The sequence below is a fragment of the Octopus bimaculoides genome, chromosome Z, assembly GCF_046866305.1.
Source record: "Octopus bimaculoides isolate indiv1 chromosome Z, ASM4686630v1, whole genome shotgun sequence".
Classification (NCBI taxonomy): domain Eukaryota; kingdom Metazoa; phylum Mollusca; class Cephalopoda; order Octopoda; family Octopodidae; genus Octopus; species Octopus bimaculoides.
The window spans coordinates 30,703,551-30,726,050 of NC_142944.1; the positions used below are offsets into that span (position 1 = coordinate 30,703,551).

Sequence of the window (22,500 nt, forward strand, 5' to 3'; positions counted from 1 at the left end):
CACATAGGAAAACGGAAAGCCCCTTGGAATATCCCTTCATCAGCTGTCTCTATTCTATCTAGACGTTTCGAAGACCATATATATATATATATATATACTCTTTTACTTGTTTGTCATTTGACTGCGGCCATGCTGGAGCACCACCTTTAGTCGAGAAAATCAATCCCAGGACTTATTCTTTGTAAGCCTAGTACTTATTCTATCGGTCTCTTTTGCCGAACCGCTAAGTTACGGGGACGTAAACACACCATCATCGGTTGTCAAGCGATGGTGGAGACAAACACACACACAAATATATATATATATATATATATATATATATATATATATATACAAATATACGACGGGCTTCTTTCAGTTTCCGTGTACCAAATCCACTCACAAGGCTTTGGTCAGCCCGAGGTTATAGTAGAAGACGCTTGCCCAAGGTGCCACGCAGTGGGACTGAACCCAGAACTATGTGGTTGGTAAGCAAGCTACTTACTACACAGCCACTCCTGCGCCTATATATATATATGCATTTCTATATGTATATACATCATCATTTAATGTGTTCTTCATGCTGGCATGGGTTGAACGGTTTGACAGGAGAGCTGTCTGGACTCCATTTGCCTGTTTTAGGATGGTTTCTATGGCTGGATGCCCTTTCTAAAGCCAACCATTTTACATAATGTACTGGGTGCTTTAAATGTGGCATGGGCACAGACACTTTTATGTGACATAAGCATGGGAAGTTACTTTCTCTCTAAGTGAAAGGCAAATTGTATAATGCCTGTGTGCAGACAACTATACTACCTGGTAGTGAGACATGGGCTCTGACAACTGAAGACATGGAAGGCTTGAGAGAAATGAAGACAGCATGCTCTGCTGGATGGGTAATGTCAGTGTGCATTTACAACAGAGTGTAAGTGATTTGAGAGAGGAACTGGGTGTTCAAGGTATCAGATGTGTGAAAGAGAAAAGACTGTTGGTGTGGTCATGTGATGTGTATGGATGAGGACAGCTGCATCAAGAAATGCCGATCTCTAATTGGGTAAGCAATGCGTGGATGGGGGTAGATCCAGGAAGATGTGCTATGTAGTAGTAAGAAAGGATCTTCAGATGTTGGGCCTCACAGAGGAGACAAGGGACTGAAACTTTCGACTGTTTGCTGTACTTGAGAAGACATGTCAAGCTAAGTAAAATCGTGTGTGTGTATATATATATATATATATATGTGTGTGTGTGTGTGTGTAGCTATATATATATGTGTATGTGTGTGTGTAGCTATATATGTGTATGTATGTATGTATATATATATATATATATATATGTGTATGTATGTCTGTATGTATGTATATATATATATGTGTGTATGTGTATGTATATATGCAGTGCGTGAGAAGACCTGGCAAGCCAAGTAAGACCTAAATCCAAGGCCTCTGCCAGGGGTGTAGCCAGCCCACTTATGCGTACCTTTCCTTCATTGGACACTAAACTCCGCTTGCAAAGACCTGTTGAGGCAAGTGAAATCGAAATCGAACTAAATTCGATGACTGGCACCCATGCCAACGTCGTCTCCTTCATTGGACATGAAACCCGGCTTGCGAAGACCTGTTGGGGCAAGCAAAAGCGAAATCGTGATGACACATGTAAGACATTCGAGCTAGATCGTTGCCAGTGCCGCTGGACCGACTCCTGTGCAGGTTGCATGTAATATACACCATTTTGAGCGTGGCCGTTGCCAGTACCGCCTGACTGGCCTTCGTGCCAGTAGCATGTAAAAGCACCCACTACACTCTCAGAATGGTTGGTGTTAGGAAGGGCATCCAGCTGTAGAAACTCTGCCAAATCAGATTGGAGCCTAGTGTAGCCATCTGGTTCACCAGTCCTCAGTCAAATCATCCAACCCATGCTAGCATGGAAAGTGGACATTAAACGATGATGATGATAGATACAATAAATAAGTAGTAGTAGTCTGGCACAAGTTGTTGCATGGTTGTGTTAGTGGCAATTAAACCACTTCACATACCAGGCTTGTTTGTTAAAGAGGGCATCTAAAGACCCAACTGGACAAACAATACCTGTCAAATGAATGAATATGGTTAATGTCTATCAATCGTACAGGTTGTTAGATATTCCAACCTAGTTTTAGCTGTGCTTTAAGACCACGAGGAGCAAGGTACCTGTTATCCTTTGTTAAAGCATGTCACTAAGCTCTGGGCAAGTGGCCCTGCAAGGCAGCCAAATTGAGAGGGATGACTTCATGCATTAATCATTACTGTCTGTGAGTACCTATGAAAGGGCTTAGAGTAGAGACATCAATGTTAAATTGGGGCACACTAACTCTGTTTCATCAAGAAGAGAGGAGGTAGACATAAGAATGGGACCCTAACCCTAGCAATGAAGAAGTTACCTGGGATGTGAGAACACAGTGTATGATGAGTGATGGTGTTTGTGTCTGAACTCCACAACCCTCAGCAATGTGGATGAGATTAGTCATTCATTCACGTGTGTGATATGTGTATATCTGTGTATACATGTGTATATCTCTATGTGTGTGGTCCAAACGCCTGATGTCTGTGCATGGTCTGATGAAACAAAGATAATTCTGATTGAACTGATAGTACCATGGGAAGATGAATGTATAGAGGTTTCTGGGAAGGGAACCATCAAATACCATGATCTGGTTCAGCTGTGTAGGGTAAAAGAGTGGCAGGCCTGGTTATTTACTGTTGAAGTTGACAGCCAAGATTTCAGCATAATCAGTATAGAAGATGCTGATATCAGAGTGGCAAGAAGACAGTTACTTGCAGATTGGTGGCAGTAGTGGAATCTTGCTAACCTGAGCAAGGAAGAGGGGGTTACATTGGAAACCAGAAAATGGACAGTAAGTGGCCATCACTGCCAATCTGCTAACTTGAGGACGTGATTTAGGTTTGTAACACTTGTGGGAAGTTGGACATCATCTGATGACTTCTCTTGGCTAGAAGCTACTATTTTAGTGTGTGACTGAATATACTATTATCTCTAGTAGATGTGTTGAATGTATGTATTTTTATATATCTCCATGTTATCTATGTATGTGTATTGTACATCTGTATATGTGTAAATATATATATATATATATATATATATATATGAGAGAGAAGTGTGTGTGTATATATATATATATATTGGTTCAGGTATAGCTATGTGATTAAGGTCACTTCTTATCCGTTTAGTTTTGAGTTTAATCTCAATTTATGGCATTTTGGGCAAGTATACTGAAGCACCAAGCTGACTCGAACCTTGTAAATGAAGGCAGACTCGTGTGAATGTTTGTGTCACCTTATCTTGGCAGCATGTGATAGTTGTAAATATGTCACTGTCATACACATAATGTTGTTACCAATCTTATGTGAAAGTATGTCTGGTCATGGGGAATTTTTTGTTTGCTTGGATATGAGTTGGCAACAGGAAGGGCATCAGGTTGTAGAAAACCCACTTCAGCAAAATTCCATCCCATCTATGCAAACATGGAAAAGTGAACATTAAAACAATGATGATGATGCTATATGTATATGTGTATTATGAATTTGTTTTACTAGCTTGTCTTGTAAAAGAATTAGGATTCTATAAACTGCTACTCTTCCCTCGCTTATTTTTCAAGTTATAAAGATTTTTTTAATATTCCACAGTTCTTCAAACTGTAGAGCAACCATTAATAATGTCAAGAGAATGTAAACATCTCCTGTTTCTCCAAAACAGTGACAAACAAAATCTTCCCCCCACCCCAATATATATGTTTATACATATTGAGCTCCTAAAACTTTCTGCCTGCCACAGTCACTTACAAGGTTTTGGTTAGCCCTGAGATATAATAGAAAACTGGCTCAGGGTGCTATGTGATTATGAAGTATAGCTTCTCAAATCACACCATGATGCCTCTACCTCTTCCGGATACTTCCTATATCTATCTATTTGTCTTCCTGTCTGTAATTCTGGTTGGTTAGATTTACACTTTTTTATTCTTCTGTTTTATATGTGTGTGTGTGTGTATATATATACATATATATATATATATATACTTCTTTGCTCATTTCTATGAAGGTATTTGATGAACACTGTACAAAATGTTTCAGCATTATATGTGTGTATATATGTTTGTATACTTTTGTATTTTATATATATATATATATATATATATATATATATATATAATACCATGCCTTGATAATTTGTGAGCTGTGTGTGTGTTGTTGTCATCACTAGGGAGGTCAGTGCTCCCATGTTAGAGGTCCTTTGAGACTGGTAGGAGGGAGTAAGGTTTCTTCAAACTGGAGGCCTGGACTGAATGCTTGCAACTGAGGAGTCACCTATAGGTGCCTAAGGTGTCAAGTAGTTTTAAACCAGTTGGGTTAAAGTCTACCACCAAAAATGGATGTATATGTGTATGTCATCATCATCCTTCAACGTCTGTTTCCTGTGTTGAACGGTTTGACCAGAGCTGGCAAGCAGGAGAGCTGCACTAGGTTCCATTCTGATGTCAACCATAGTCATACATATCTTTCTGTACATTTTTACATCTGTTTTTTTTTCATTCTGGTTTGGGTCTGGATATGCTATTGAAGCAATGTATTACAGCTGCATGCCTTTTTTGATACTAATATGCATTTTTCAAGTATGGGAGCTTTGAAGACAAAAAGTAAGTGGGTAATTTATTGATAGATGTATCAACTACAACAACATATAAATGTCATAACTTTTGTATTAGTGCAGATGCATACATACATGAACATATGCGTGCACACACACACACAATTATATGGGCTTTTTTTTTCCCCAGTTTCTTTCAGATCCATTCACAAAGCTATGACCGGCTTAGGGTTGTAGTAGATGCTTGCCCAAAGAGCTTCTTAGTGGGATTTAACCTGTGCCTGCACCTATGTATGTATAGGCATGGCTGTGCGGTAAGAAGTTTGCTTCCAATCACAAGTTCCAGGTTCAGTCCCACTGTGTGGCACCTTGGACAAGTGTCTTCTAATATAGCCTCAGGCCAAACAAAGCCTTGTGAGTTGATTTGGTAGACTGAAACTGAAAGAAGCCTGTTGTGTATGTTTGTGTGTTTGGCCTGTTTGAACCCAACCCTGGCTGACAATTGGTGTTGGTGTGTTTACATCCCCATAACTTAGCAGTTTGGTGTAAGACACCAGTAAAATGAATACCAGATTTTAAAAGAAAGTCCTGGGGTTGATTTGTTCAACTAAAGTTTTCAAAGGCAGTGCCTCAGCATGGTTTTAGTCTGATGATTGAAACAAATAAAAGTTATATGTATACAAATGCTGATATATAATGACACAACGACATGTCTGTGTAAAAGAATATAAATGACAACTTTTCAATATATTATGTAAATATTTCATGTAAGGTATAATTTTCTTCCAATATTATTGTCTAACATTTGCTTTTTAATTTTAACATGTGCAAATTTAAATGTGAAGCCAAGAATGAATTATTTCCTATTTTCTATAGTATAAGAAACTGTATACTAGGCAGTTGAAGATATGACTTTTATTAAATGAGGAGATTTAATAAACATAATTCAATCTCAGACAGCTCCTGCACAATATTCCTGGTCCATTGTCATCCCAGGGCCTCAAAACCATTCCTTGATATGTCTTTGCAACATACTGTGAAACTTTGCCAGAGAAAATGCCTCTTGGAAGATGATGCAAACTGGAACAGTGCCTTGTAAGTGAAAATTAGAAGCCTTTTTGAAGTCATTTTCTGTATCTGTTCACCATTCAGTCCTCGCCATCTTTGGCATAATGACCAGGACATTATGACAGGAGACAATGTCTTAAGTGCAACAAGAGTCAAAAATCCCAAACTTCTGATCCTCATTCAAAAGATATTGTACAATTCGTGACTGACAAGGATCATGAACTGTATAGGCTACCAACTGCAGTAAAAACTGCAGCTGCAGTTCTTAAAAGATCCTTTAGAGCAGTAATTCTGAAAGATTCTTTTGACAACTAGGTATGCATTCAACAAATAGAGCAACTGCTCTTGATTGAAAAAAAACCCCCAAAAATCTTAAACAAGGATCACATAAGTTATATCTAGCATAGAAAATAGTTTTCTTTGATGTTACTTGTGCTGGCAAAACTTTTGAACAACCTAACTTTGGTTTGTTCAGATAGTCTTTTTTCTATAGCAGGAACCTCATTTGAAAAAGCTGTAATTTTGTGCACAAGAAAGTCCTCTGTGAACCTGTATACTCAATAGATATGACTAGTTTGCAATTGTTTTACTTCATTTACAAGCAATGTTTAATTACACTGAGAGTAGAGAAGTCCCTATAAATAAACCTTTATAGAATCAACATACACCAAGAGATACTATTTGTAGTTTATTGTAGGTTCTTGCAAAATTATAGAAATTATGAATGGCTTAGTGAATGTGCCATCCAAGCTCATAAAAATAACATTGTGCAGGATATTAATATGCCCATCATACCACAGGTTCTCATTCAATCCAAATGATACAAGTCAGTTCACTGTGTAGTTGACATTAACAATGCTGCCCACTAATCAGTGCTGAAAATAGCAGCACCAATTATGTTGCTATGAGATTTGGATACACCACAACTCTGTAACAGTACAAAATGAGCTGATAAAATTTTAATGTAATTGAAGATACCATTATGATTTCTTGTGCTAGGGGAGGTATTTTTATCCCATGCATTCATTTTGTCCCGTCAAATATACTATTTCAGGTGATGCACCTTCATTTTCCACTGACACAATCACAAGTCACTGGGACAAACTCTTGAGGTTAATGGGATTAAACTGACAAATCCATGATTCTCTCATGGTCAGTTCAATGTTGCTTGTTCACACGTTGGATTAAGACAACACTTTTTCATCTGAATACCAAATTGCAGGAAACAATGTCTACAACAGAGCCTTTGCTTAATAAAACACATTTATGCTGCTTCACTTTTCTGTGTTGCATATTAATTTGAAATTGCAAGAAAATATATAAATTAAAATGTAAAGATGATATATTTTTAAGTCAGAAAAATTAAAATTATCAATAAGTATTGCTTCAATAGCTTCACATAGAAATTTGTAAGAATCTTGCTTCAGACATGTACTTACATTACAATATAGTAGTGTAAATTAGGTGTATCTATATGTGTCTGTGTGTATGTATCAGTGTCTATATACATCCACTTAACTGCTTTATGTATGCCCCTAATACCAACTAGTCTCTATCTACTCTCATGTACTTACTACTCTGTCTCTCCTTCATTTTGCTGTATACTATCTGAAAGCCTTCCACTCATACCTACCTCACTCTATTTTCAATGATGGATCTACAACTTCTGTCTTCTTTTACCATGGATTTTTTTGCAATACTTCGACAATGGTGACTAATCGTCACTATCTTTTACTATGGATCTCCTTCGTCTTTTTATCATGGATATACCAGCCAATATCATCTTTTACTTTCGACATTCCTTAATTCTTCAATGAACTAGTAACTAAAAATATCCTGGATTAAGAATATTTATTTCTCTCTCTCCAATGACAGTATAGCTGGTTGATGTGGAAATCTTTACTCAATAATATAAGATCCATATGTTTAGCTATTCTAGAAACTATAACTACTCTGCACTATTTTTAAATTATAAATTAAATGGTCTTAAATGTTACCATATGTCTTGCTTGTTCATTCTCTGTTTTTAATATATTTTTACCAGCTCAAGGACAAACCACTTCTAGCCATCTTTAATGGGCAGTCTTAACATCAGATGTAAACTCTTTATATATATTATATATATCGTCACTTAATGTCCATGTTTCATGCTAGTTTGTGTTAGTTTGCCAGGATCTTATGGGACCAAAGGACTGTGTTCCAGCATCTGATCTGGCATGATTTCTATGGCTGGATACTCTTCCTAACACTAACTACTTCACAAGGTTGTACTGAGTACATATTTTGTGCAACCAGCACTACTGAGATTACTATGCAGCTTGCAAGACTATGAATCCCAAGGGGACAACTTTGTGCTTGGTGACGAATAGAGAGGGGTAAAGTACAAGAGATCAGGGCCTTTCTCACTGCTAGATAACAAGCTATTCTATAGAGTCCTCTGAGCATTGCAAGACATTTACAGCTTTTATGGTTCCTTATACTTGTACACCGACCACAGGAAATATCTCTAAGCCACTGACAGCTTACCTTTGGTTCCACTATATTCCTTGAGCACCCATGTATCACACAAGATACACTGAGTTTCATTTCTACCAACTCCTTTTCCACATATTGAACATGGTTATTTCCCTGATCATATCAGCCTTGTCTTCTTTTTTACTAAAACCTTAGTCTTCTCTGGGGCTTCTTGATTCTAAACTTTGCTTTCATGTCTGGAATTTTTTCTCTAAATCTTTCACAGCCTCTGCTATAAGCATCAACCCAAACACTTCTGTTAAGGCCTACAGGCCTATATAAAGTTGAAGGGAGCTAAGAACTGAGCCTGCTGTATGCTAAATTCCTCAGTGAATTCATTATTAACTCTCACCTTGCTGATTGCGTCTGTTACATGGCTTCAACTTAAACTAGTTTTTTAGTGACCAACAGATCATTATATTCTGTCAAAGCCCTTCTCTAGATCAACAAATACTCGGTAGAGAGACTTACTAATGTCCAGGAACTATTCTTGAGGAATTTCAACCATGTTTCGTGGTCTGCTACCACAACAATTAATTGCAATTAATTGTCTCTCTGTGAAGAGAAACATCAGTGGTACTCTGACTTGGGACAAATCTGAACCACATCTCACCTGAGTGGATGTCTCCTTAATCAGTTGTACTTCATAGTTTGATCCATCAGTTAGATGCTCTAGAAGAAGCAACTGCAGAGATATCAGCTAGTGATTATATTGCTACCCGTCATTTGGTGTGATACACTCCCTGTATTGCCTGGTTGATTATACAAATGATTAATTTAAAACCTATTTTGTCAGATATTTTCCGCACCTCGGATGGACTAGGTGTGTGTGTGTAGATTTATAGATATAAATGAATACGTACATTATGTATATGTATTTATATATGTATGAGAGAAAGAGCAATATGTTAGGAAGTATGTAAATGTAGTCTTGAAGTACTCGATTTCAACAATCATCGGTTTTCATCGTTAATCTAGACTTTTAGAAGTTGTCGAAATGAAATTTTTTATCATTTTCTTATTGTTACGATGTTTTGAAAATTTATTTCGTCGAATCTTTTAGACCACCCCACCCCAGCTAATGAGTCTTCGAATTTAAAAAAATGAATAATTGTTTTGATTGTGTAGTAAATGTATTTTAAGCGATCATGCCCCCAATTATACAATTTGTATGGTTTAGAAGGCCTTATGTGAATATTTGACTATAAAATGCTTTACTCTTTAAAAAATATCTCCGCTTTTTGTCTCATTACGATACTGAATTAATTTCTTAGTGTTTTGATGTTTCGTTTCTGGACTCGCATTTGTTTGAAACAATTGTTAGGTTACAAACTCAATTCACTTAGTTGAATTTATATTTCAGAACTAATAATGGTAGTCATGCTCTTATTTTACTAGGCTTCTAACGGATGTTACAAATTTTCTCGCTATGAATGTTTCTATCAGTATAACCGCAATACGATACCACACATACATACGCACGCACGAACGCTATTTTCGGACACCTTCATTAATTATAGAACTATATTCATGCAACAGCTGAAAACTGCAGTGACATAACTGATATGAAGTTAGCGTAATTCCTGACTCATTGATTCGTTGTTCAGACACTTGTGACATCTTATAACCGTCTTTTCATTTTTTTCCTCCTCCCATCATGTCTTTTCTTGCAAAAAAAAAAAAAACCTACAAAATTTACACGTTTTATACGTCTGTATGTAAGGCCGCTTTTACTTTTAAGCCCCCCCCCCCCCAACCTTTTTTAATTATGAGATTATAATGCGGTTTTTGTTTGCCTTTTGTCAACTACTTTGGGGTGTGTCCGTATTTTGGTGGGGCTTTTTACCTCTTGGTAATTGTCTGAGTTCCTTTCCGTCACTTCCTCTATTGTCCCTATCCTTAATCGATTCCCTTTTTACGGTTAGAAATGCAACAGAAAGCATCTTACATCAGTACATGATCCGACATTTAAAAATACACTTTAAGGGGTTTTTTCCCGCTTTTAAATCCAAATCTGTTAAAACATCACCTACTTGAATTATGTGGGTTCTTTTGTTTTACTGATGTTTATTTCAGATTTATTTTCGATTAACTAATGCATTTGTTGATCGTTTTATTTTTTTACACTTATATGTAAAGAAATGTTTTATTTTATTCGTACACTTAGCTACATCCTTAAGCTGACTTGCAAATCTCGTGATTATATTTTATACTTAGTGACAATGATAAATTTATGTGTGTTTATATATAGATTTGTATAGTAAATAAAATATTAACTAGAAGCTAATAAAAAGCAACACTGGTTATTTTGACATTGCCACCAAAATCTTAAAAGATATTCATGTTCCCCCGAGAACTACTGTGTGTGTGTGTGTGTGTGTGTATATATATATATATATATATATATATATATATGTTTTATAACCCCTTCTATAAACTGTTTGTGTAATATGTATTTGCGTATCTGGGCGCGGTATATATATATAGCTACAGTAATTATTCGCATATATTGTGAAACATTTATTGCATAATCAGGGGTGGGGTGTAGCATTCTACATGTGTTTAAAAAAAGAGGTTGAAATGTTATTAGTAATTTTTAGGAACAAAATGTAGCAATCGCATTGTATTACTACAAATATGGTTTGTGGTATGTGTGTATATATAATATATAATCTCTCTCTCTCTCTTTCTCTCTCCCTTTCTCTCTCTCTCCCTCTCTCTCTCTCTCCCTTTCTCTCTCTCTATACAATTAAACCTTGGGAGAGGTTTAATTGTATTTCTTTCAACACACGTATCCACATCAAGAATCTTGCACACGAAATATATATATATATATATATATATATATATATATATATATTTATATATATATATCTGTGTGTGTGTATTTAGTCAGTAGGTCTATTATGCAAGACGTTCCGGCTTTGACAGACCAGCGATTTTTAATATCAAATTTCATTATTACGGAGATGTATTTGTATAGCAAGTGATATTATACAATATCGCGTGTATTTCAAACGGTATAGTATTATTCGAGGGAAATTGAGTTACTGTTTCTAACAGATCAAGCTATATAGTGTAGAAGCTGTACACACTCACATGTGTGTATTGCAATATATTATTTCGGCATATTATGTAATAATGGTCAATATTCTTCAATAGGAAGTGTGTGTGTGTGTGTGTAAGTGTATGTATACATAAGGTGTAATGTATATTTAATTCTTTTATTGGTTCTAGTCATGGAATGCGGACATATTGCTGTTCCACCTTGCAAGTTTTAGCCTATGATAGCAACCCCGATACTTAATTCTTTGACCAGCATTTGTTGAATTGCTAAGTTACACTTTTTGATGCAACACCGGCTTTGCATTTTGTAACAACGCCGGCTTTTACATAGAACGGACTTGATACTTTTTTTTATTTATTTTTGTAACGTGTTAATTTATTTCCCTTAGATGAATTTTGTTTAACGTTATGTCGTTTCCGTTTTTCACGGATGTCGTGGCGCGTTTTTGAAAACGAACGGATTCAACAAGATTACAAATATGCACGCATGAAATTCCCTTTGGACAGGGTTTCTCAGAGCTTTTCGTGGAAAAATTCTGAGAAATTCGATTTATGAGCACACATTAAAACCGGAAGTGAAAGTCTTAAATCTCCGTAAATCGAAGAAAGTGAACGAACGTTACCCGAATTATCTGTATAATTTCGAAGTCTGAATAATCGATTTTGAAATGAAAATAAGTGTCCGAATAATTTATCAATGAAATATTAAAACAAAATCATTTAATTTGGGTGGGATGGGGGCTAAAATATGAAAGCAAAAGTATTTGATTTGTAGAATCAAAAATAACAAATGTCTTGTTATAGCTTCTGTTCCTGGAAAATTCTTGTAAATAAGTTGGGAACAGTGCGTCTGATTGCTATTCACAACGATTTACTATTTCTAACTTTGTATTTCCGGTTTCAGTAACATACACAATCGAAAGAGTGTCAGGGCTGGATTTCCTCGAGATTAGATGTCTTTATAAAATTTAATAAAGCTTTATAAAACAAGTTCACTTTTTCACGCTTGTATGAGTCAGACGAAATTCGTTGAGACAGATTTTCTACAGACATTCTTTTCCTCTTTCCAACATGCACTTGTTTCTAAGTAAGATGCTATTTCTCCATTGCAAGTCGCAAGTTACGATTACATGGAAGGTTGGAAACGAATTACACCACCTGTATGACGATGATATTCGTTCACAACTATCTTACAAAGTCAGGTCAATGAGGCGCACACACGTTGAAGTTCTTTTAGTTTTCGTCTACCATATTTACTGACAATTCTTTACTCAACAGAAGACACAGAATGGGACTGAAACCCAAACTACTTGGTTGAGAAGCGAACTTCTTTGCCATACAGCTATGCCTACGCCTATATGAATAAATTTTCTATCCAGAACAGTTTTTATTTCATTTAATATCTTATTAAGATTAGGGTGGAAGAGGATGTCTCTAAAATATGAATATGGAATCTGTAATTTGGGGGAAATTGTAAAAAGCTTCCACAAAATAAGTTTAGGAACTGCTGTGCTAGAGCATTAGTCAATCCAAGTCTAAGGTAGAAAACATTGTCTGCGACTTCTTCAGGCTCTCTTAGATTAGTGAGACTGATGGTGTTAATGTCCCTTTTGAACCTTTGTCGGTCAACACCTATGAGGAGAATATGCACAAGCAACAATTTCCAGAGAGCTGGTCTTCTGAGAAATGACTGGGTTTCGTGATTAGTGTGGGGCCTAGGGGTGTTGGATATAATAATGATGATTAAAAGAGTAGAATTGGGATGCTTGAGTGGAGGTGGCATAAGCCTAACCTGATCCAAAGAGCAGAGACCATTATAGTAGCAGTAGAAAAGGTAGAGAGAAGAGACTGCTTGCCTCTGGGCTAGAGACTAAATTATTCCAATCAAGTGGGTGACCCTCTTCTAGATGCTGTCTAAGATGTATGTGCTTGTCATTCATTCATGTAATTATTATGTTACATTTTATTACTCTCTCTCTCTTTTACTTGTTTCAGTCATTTGACTGTGGCCATGCTGGAGTACGGCCTTTAGTCGCGCAAATTGATTCCAAGACTTATTCTTTGTAAGCCTGGTATTTATTCTGTCTCTTTTGCCGAACTGCTAAGTTACAGGGACGTAAACACACCAGCTTCGGTTGTCAAGTGATGTTGGAGGGACAGGCACACAAACACACACACACACATATATACGACGGGCTTTTTTCAGTTTCCGTCTACCAAATCCACTCACAAGGCTTTGGTCAGCCCGAGGCTATAGTAGAAGACACTTGCCCAAGCTGCCACCCCGTGGGACTGAACCCAGAACCATGTGGTTGGTAAGCAAGCTACTTACCACACAGCCACTCCTACGCCTATTAGTGTATATATGCCATATACATGTGTGTGTATATGTATATACAAATACAGGAAAAAATAAGCAGAGTCCATTGATAAGGAGTTTGCTATTGGAAGCTACAGGATATGTACCAACTGTCTGGAACAAAGTATAGCTGAACTTGGGTTCTTGGGGAGAATATATGCAACAAATGATCACAATATTTGGGACAATAAAAATCTGTAAGACCTTAAAATCTAAAGGAAGATGAACAAAACAAGGTGCTTTCCTTCACAACCTTACTACCATATAGGTGACCAGTCAAAATTTATTCTAAAATTAAAAAGAGAAAGAGAACATACATACATACATACATGGAAAACAAATTGGTTATTTTTAAAAACACTATCACAAAATGATACTGTTTAAACTATAATGCTATTTTAAATCGCTGAAAAGATATTTCGTAAGGACAAATTACAAGTGATGCCTCTTAAATAATCTAGTAACTTGTGATTTTGATATTTATTGATGATGTGTTCAATTCCCACTCTTTTATCTTTAGATTGTTTTATTTTTTTTATTTTTTCATTTTTTTGTTGCAATGTTAAAAGTTCATGCAATATATACTGATCACAGGATGGAGTTTGTTTATCTTTCTTTGAATTTTCTTTTTCTGAACTCTGCACATAACAAACATGACATATTTGCCAATGGTATGATTAGCATGATGGTGAATTTAGATGGTGTATTGGTTCACAGTAAAATTACTTTGTAATGAAATTACTTGGCACTGTATTTATCATGATGTAAATACCTGAGATGAATTTGTAGCTTATCTCTTTTGGATTGACTGTCTTTTAGGAGGCACATCAACTTACTGGTCATGTGATGCACAGGGGCCTCTTTTGTTGTTTGGTTGATGGTTTTTCAGTACTGAAAATTTGCAGGATTAGGAGATTTTTCTCCAAACACTGGGTCATGTTTTTTTTTTTTTTTTTTTTTTTTGTGCTTAGACTGCTGCAACATGGCTATGATTAATGTGTTCTAATGAGATAATGACCGTTAGTTATGGTGTTGTGTGTAAATGTAGAGATACATGTCTAAGTAGCTGGTTTCAGTTACTTGCCTAACAGTTCTGGTTAGTGAGGAGTAAAGAACTTGTGCTGTCATTGATAGTTGGCATAGAACTAGCAAGGCTTCAACAAGTGTGCTAACTTGAAGCATAGTACCTGGGAGATGGTGTTGTTGCTGGTGTGTAGTCACAGTAAAGTAGTGGTCAAATAACCCAGTAATAGAGACAATGATGGTTTGATTGAGTTTGAAGGTGAAAGATACTCAACACACTCAAGATATTTAAAGTTGGAGTGTTTTTGTGTTGGTCAGGAATGCAGTCAGAGGATCACACTATTTGATGTAAAAAGGCTTTGGTCAGCCTGGGGCTATAGGTGAAGACAATTGCCCAAGGTACCACATGGAGCTGAAATTGAAACCATGTGCTTGGCAAAGAAACTTCTTAATCATACAAACATGCATACATTTGTATGTACATACATATACATGTCCCTGTAACTTAGCAGTTCAGCAAAAGAAAATGATAGAATAAGTACCAAGCTTCAAAAAAAAATTAATTACTGGGGTCGATTTGACTAAAGATTCTTCAAGGCTGTGGTCCAGCATAGCCACAGTCTGATGTTTGAAATAAATAAAAGAGTATACATACACACACACATTTAACTTCTGAAATGTATGGTAAGCGTCACACTCTAGATGTATCTAGACTATCTTGAAGCAAAGTAAAGATCTGCAGTAGCCGACTAAAACCAGTCACTTTTACTCAAACACAACATTGACAGTAGCCTATGTTGTGTGAGTGTGTATGTATTACTGCTTAATTGCTGTTGGTTTACTTAAAACTAATTCTTGCTAGTAATCTGCATATGCATTTTTGTGCTTTGTGGTAAAGGCTGCCACCAACACACTTAATTTTAACTAATTTAGCATAAATGATGTTCTGTTTCCCTTCAAAAGCTGTTACCTAGTATAAGGCTCCAAGGTGTCTGTTATGCATTGCTGCCTCAGGAATTGTCATGTTTACTGTGGTTGTGATACTCTTGCTTTGTTCTGATTCTCATGAGCGTAGGCAACAATCCATATCAGCCTACTAAAATTGGATATCTGTCTTACTCTCTCTTGCCTAGTTACTTTTACTCAGATAATTAACAGAAGACTGTTGTACATTTATGTGTTACACTTTGCTGGTGACCCTGTTTTGGTCTGTGCAATTTTTTTTTTGTCCTGTTTAGCTTAGGCACTGCCAACCTGTTTAATTTTAGGGTTACTTGGTTGGAAGTCCCAACTTGTACAGGACTGACATGAGGCATTGTGCATTGTTTTATTGCTGGATGCCTTTCCTTTTGCTAAGTCTTACCTGTCATTGAAGCAAGATAGCATATATATATATATATATATATATATATATATATATATAGTGAGAATTTACAAAAGACAAAGATGGGTATGTAAACAACAAACAGATGTATTAGTTTAACGCTCCAGAAAATATTTGGTGTTACTCACAAACATTTAATTTAGAGCTGTTTCTAGAATAGCCAAACATATGGATCATGATGTTGAGTAAGAGTTCCATAAACTAGGTATTTTGTCATCAGAGATGAAAAAGTGAATGCATACCTATTACATAACATCAGTTGATGAAACCTTATATACCATCCTCCTCTCTGTGTGTGTGTGAACACACACACTTTTGTTGAACCTTGAAGATGGAGCATTGCCCATAACCTTTGAAGGCCTCCAAGACTGGTGAGCTTGATGCTAATGTTTTGGGAAGAAAGGACTGGACATATGGTTTGGGCACATCAAAAATAACATCTAGAAATATGACTGGTTGGGGAATGCTAGAATGATGGAGATATGAGACTTACCTGCTCCAAGAAAGAGAGGCTATTACAATAATTATAGAAAAGACAGCAGACATTATGCTTGTGGGCCGTGGCTCCTCTTTGGATGCAGACCAGGATGTTTGTGTGCATAATAACAGCAAAGATTACTGAAAAATATATACAATAGGTTCAGGCATGACTGTGTTAAGAAGCTTGCTTCTCAACCATATGGTTCCAGGTTCAGTCCCACTGTGTGGCACATTGGGCAAGTATCTTCTACTATAGCCTTGGGCTAACCAAAGCCTTGTGAGTGGATTTGATAGATGGAAACTGAAACAAGCTTGTGTGTGTGTGTGTGTATATAGTCATCATCATCACCATTTAACATCTGCCTTCCATGTTGGCATGGGTTGGACAGTTTGACAAGAGTCTGCACCAGACTTCTGTGTCTGTTTTATGGCTGGATGCCCTTGCTAACACCGACCACCCAACAGTGGGCTGGGTGCTTTTTACATGGCACAAGTGCAGGTGAAGTCAGTTTTTGCAAGGTTTTTACAACTGGATGCCCTTTCAAATGCCAACCACTTTACAATGTGGACTGGATGCTTTTTACATGGCTTCAGCACTGGTAGGGTCAAAGATCCTTTCAGAGGAGATGGGGCATCAAAAGAGGTAGCCTTGTTCCAGGTAATGAAGGTTAGAGTGTGACAGACAGAAACAGGTGTTTTGCTGTAGTAGAAGTACATGGTGACCGAACCAGAAAGAGAAAGATTAGGAATGAGGACAGAAGCAGGTGTGCTGCTGTAGGAGATACATGGTTACCTAGCCTAAGAGAAGGAGAGAGAGAGAGTGGAAGACATCAAGAGTGCAAGAGAGAACAGGAAGGAGATGGTGGCTAAGTGCTGGGCATACTCAAAAGAGATGGGGGATCAGAATATAAATGGGATGGTTGAGTGAAAGAAGAGATAGATGGTGGCAAGTGCCTGGGCATACCCTTGATGTGCAGAGCTCATAACAATAAGTGGCAGGACATTGCCAAAGAAGTGTGAGTAGAAAGTTGGGAAGAGTAATATCTCTACTACATATGTGGAAAATCTGTGTGTGTTTGTGGCGTTGTTAGCTAACTCCTCCTACATCATTTTATTGATTTTGATGAAACTTGACATGTGAGTAGAAATCATATCTGGAAACCTTGTGACATACTTAAATAGTTGAAAAAATTGATAATACAGCCCCTGGAAGAGACCTTTATATCTACCTCATGTAACTAATGTTTTTAAACACCCAAGGGAAATAATTCATTTCATTGTTTATGTTTGATTACTTTGAATATTTTTTTGTGTGTCCAATTTCTAATTTTTGCAGACAATATCAGACAATAATTTGACACATGAGTAGAACTCATATCTGGAAACCTTGTGACATACTTAGATTATTGAAAAAAAATCGATAATAGGGCTCCTCAATGGATCCTTCTATCTACTACATATTACTAATATTTGATTTAAGCAACCCAATGGAAATAACCCATACCACCTGCAGTTCTTAGCAAAGTGATCAATAATTGATTCTCATGATCAGCTGACCTAATTCTGCATTTCACTACTCACAGTTTTGAACTGCTAAACATTATTATTGCACTTCGTTTATTTGAATCTTAAACCTTAAAGACTTCATACATTTCTATACATACATACTTTTTTGAATGCCCAATACTCTGATAATTCTGCATTTTTACCATTCCACTTTTTTCATGACAGTAGATAAATGTTTTATTCCACAACGTATTTGTAGTGGCTTCATGCAAACATAATGTGGATTCAATCCTCCTCAATCGACAAATTTCACTTACCACTTCAACAGTGTTTTTCTCACAGTAAAACAATAGTTTTTCTGTGAATGACAGCAGTTATACATTTCCCAGATGCCTTCACTAAACAGAATAATATCTTTGCCACTTGACCCTTCTAACCTCTTCCAGGGCACCAGGGGCTGGAATGGAGATAACAGATCTCCAACAAAATCATTTGTTCTCAACAATGTCTATCTTTCTGGCTGCTTTTCGATAGTTATAAAAACAAGAACTCTGTAAGCTAAAGGCAGTTACTGAGAGTGACCATCAGTGAGTATTGCACTTTCTTCAAATACTTCATTCATATATTTATACAACCTCTCTTACCAACCTCCGACAATCTTTCTCGCCAACCTCCGAAAACCTCTCCTGCCAACCTCCAACAACCTCTCCCGCCAACCTCCAACAACCTCTCCATCCTCCAGCTGACAGTTTTTTGTATTTTTTCGTAACAGAAAATACACCTTGTGGCAGTTATAATGAAATTGGTTTCTTATATCAGAGTAATAAGGCGTTTCAATTGAACATCTTAACTCCTGGGAATTACCAGGTACATCAGCCAGCTAGTATATATACATATGCATATATTTAATGTGTGTGTGTGGCTATGTTTGTCCCCACCACTATCGCTTGACAACTGATGTTGGTGTGTTTAGAGACTGATAGAATAAGTACTAGGCTTACAAAGAATAAGTCCTTTAAGATGGTGCTCCAGCATGGCCACAGTGGAATGACAAACAAGTACAAGAATCTATTATCTTAGAGATGTTGGAGGTAAGAGCAATAGGATAATACTTGACTAGGTCAAAATGTTGCCTTTTTTTGGAGTGGTACGCACTACTGTGTATTTCTGAATGTTAGGGAGTATATATCCCTGTAGAGAGTTAAAGAGTTTAGTGAGTATAGAAGCAATTTCTGGGGGACAAAGCTTGAGCAACAGAAGGTGGTGTTTCTGATTCTCTATCTGAAGATATGTATATCTGTAGCGGAGTTAACTTGTTATTAAATACTAACAACTCCAACAACATTACCGAGTGCTACTTTCTTTCATCTGTGTGTGTGTGTGTGTATAAAATGTTTCTTAATGTATATTATTTGTATTTAATCACATCCATTTTATTCTTTGCAGGTTGAAAAATGTCGTATCAGAGTGGAATTAGTAAATGATAAATATGATGAATTAAAAGGTGAAATAGCTGGGCCTCCAGAAACGCCCTATGAAGGTGGTAAATTTCAACTAGAAATTAAAATTCCTGAGACATATCCATTTAACCCTCCAAAAGTATGTTTTTCTATTTTCACTTCTTTTGTTTGCTTTTCTTTTTTTAAATATATACTATAGCTACAGCTTTCAGTAAAGACTATATGCTAAAATACACCCAAAATTACCCTATAATATTCCCTGCTGATATCCGTGTTTTATTTGTCTGTGTGTGTTATATACTACCTTAATTAAACCTGATCAAAAAAAGCATAATAAACAACCCTGGAAAATTACAATAGAAACCAGTTAGGAGTGAGTCTGATCATGAGCACTTTCTCAAAGATCCTAAGATAATTTGATATTAAACCTAATAAATCCCATTTGTTCTATAATTTAATGATATAGATTTCATTATAATACTTATATGTGGAAATTACATTGCTATTCTTAATGTGAAATCAACCTTAGTGTTAAGCAGAAAATGAAATGACGGACTTAGAAATATATATAATATCAGAACACTGTATCTTTCAAAATTTTCTTGCTTTCTGCCTGCATAAATCCTGATCTGCTTTACACATTTTTCTCCTCTTTATGTCTCTTTTACTGTTCACTTTTTTCTTGTTTTGCTGTGTTTTTATCTTGTGTACTCTGCATTTACTTTTGGCTGTACATTATGTTTTCTGTTTTTTTCTTTTACTCTATTCTGACAAGTAGTTGTGTACCTGAACACTGTATACAAATAACTCATTATTTTCATTGACATATATATCCGCATTTGTTGTTTAGCTCTAGGTCAACCATAATAAAGCAAACATTCTAAGCATCTTTTTAAGGAGTATCAGGACTATATTATTTAATATGACCTTGCAGTCTTTTTGAAGATGGTAGTGTTATTTGAGGGAGATTTGGCTGTTATTTATATCAAATAGTCTCTCTCTATTTAACTACATAGTCTCTCTCTACGTCTCTCATTGGATTACTATTGGAAAGCCAAAGAAGATTTGGGATGGAGTGGTTCTTTGTGATCTCCAGGTGTTACATATGACAGAAATGATGAAAGATTGTTTTGATTGACAAATTACTGTGCTGCAGAAGACCCAACCTTCTATGTAAGATTAGGGCTTGTATCCTTCCTTTTAGTATTGTTTTGTGCATGCAATAGCCAAGTCTGTTGCCTATTCTATACTGCTACCTCATCCCACCATCTATTCAAATTGTTGTCTCTATTCTGTACCCTCTCATCTCTATTTTTCTATTCACTGTGCTGTGTCATCTTTATTTGAGAGGAAAGTACTTGATTTGTATATATTGAACATCTCATTTTCTCATACCACAACCACCACCACCTGTGTTCTGTTGTCTCTCCTTTCTTCTCTAATGATGCTTGAGTGGGGAGGGATTGCACACCTTTATGCATCCTCATTCTTCTTCTATCAGTATTCTGTCTTGGACATGTTACTTTGAGGATAAACCTTAGCCCCTCATCATCGTCATCTTATCCATCTCTTTTCCACACTACTCTACCCACTCATAATATGGAGTAGGACTGCATCTCTTAGTCAATGCTCCACACCACTCTTATTCTGATTCACTCTCACTAACACTCCTGACATTACTTTTCCCTTCTCTTATCTTGACTTCACACACCATTACCTACCCTCTTCACTATCTTAACTCTGTCTTGGTTTGTCTTACTAATGCTGCAAACACTGCTTTCCTTCCTATTACCCTGACACTGTCTCTGTTAGTCACTCCTTTACCATCTTTTCTCAACAATCAATCTGTCTAACTCCAATAACTTTTGAATCACCTGGCATATATTGGTATGGCAGATGGACTGATTCATCCTACTCTACCCTTCTCATCATTATTATCATTTTGTTCCCACTTGCCTTCATATTATCATTCCTTTTCCTCTCACTTCTGTCTCCACTACTTTCATCCCAACATTGTTCCCTCTGTTATTCTCTCTGCTGCCATCCTCTCTTGCAGTAAGTCCATTTTACAGTAAATCCATACAGTTTTTTTTTCCATCATGGGAACTCTCTTTCACTTTGCAAGCTGAAGATTTCCAACAATGCTGGTGCCATAAAAAGTATCCAGTACATTCTGATTGGTTTGAGTAGCTACAATTCAGGGCTTGAGAGGGCCTCTTTTGTCTTTCTTATTTCTTTATTGCCCAAAAGGGGCTAAACATAGAGGGGACAAACAAGGACAGACAAAGGGATTAAGTTGATTACATCGACCCCAGTGCGTAACTGGTACTTAATTTATCAACCCCGCAAGGATGAAAGGCAAAGTCGACCTCGGTGGAATTTGAACTCAGAACGTAGTAGCAGACGAAATACCGCTAACGTTTCTGCCAGCAAAACAACCTATGTAGTGCTGGCACCATGCAAAAATGCACCTAATACACATTGTAAAGTGGTTGATGTTAGGGAAGGTACCTAGCCACAGAAATCATCCCTAAAATGAGACATTTGAGGTTGGAGAAGATGGGTCCTGCGACTCTTTGAGTCCTATTGAACCATCCTACTCATGCTAGCATAGAAAACAGACATGATGTAAAATTATATATGTAGATATATAATTACACCATGAATATATGTCCATGGTAGTAATTAGCTTATATTACATGCATGTACACTGGTTTTCTGTGTTCAGCAAAATAAGGTGTGTTGACTATGTGGCACATTTCAGTTCAATATTAAAGAAAGATAAAAATGTTGAATGCTAATTGTTGGCTTTAAACACAATTTAGTATTTTTATCCTGCTTTTTGATAACAATTAGAGAAATGTAAAGTAAATGTTAATAGATGGCATTGAAAATATATACAGTATGTACTAAGTTGGGCATGACTTGCATTTAACATTTTTAATTTAATTTCATCGGTTATAGTTTTTCTTTTATTTGTATTAACAAATGGTATAGAATAGGCATTACATAGAACTGTCTTT

The 22,500-nt window shown here is 36.4% G+C and overlaps 1 protein-coding gene across 2 annotated transcripts in view; it reads left to right on the plus strand.

The window, feature by feature from the left end:
- LOC106881535 (ubiquitin-conjugating enzyme E2-22 kDa) overlaps positions 1 to 22,500 on the plus strand; it is a 58,166-nt gene that overhangs the window by 4,840 nt on the left and 30,826 nt on the right. For both annotated transcript variants that reach the window (XM_014931959.3, XM_052973648.2), the window contains exon 2: positions 19,464 to 19,616. In XM_014931959.3, coding sequence (XP_014787445.1) covers positions 19,464 to 19,616 — 153 coding nt within the window. The remainder of the gene's footprint in view (positions 1 to 19,463; positions 19,617 to 22,500) is intronic.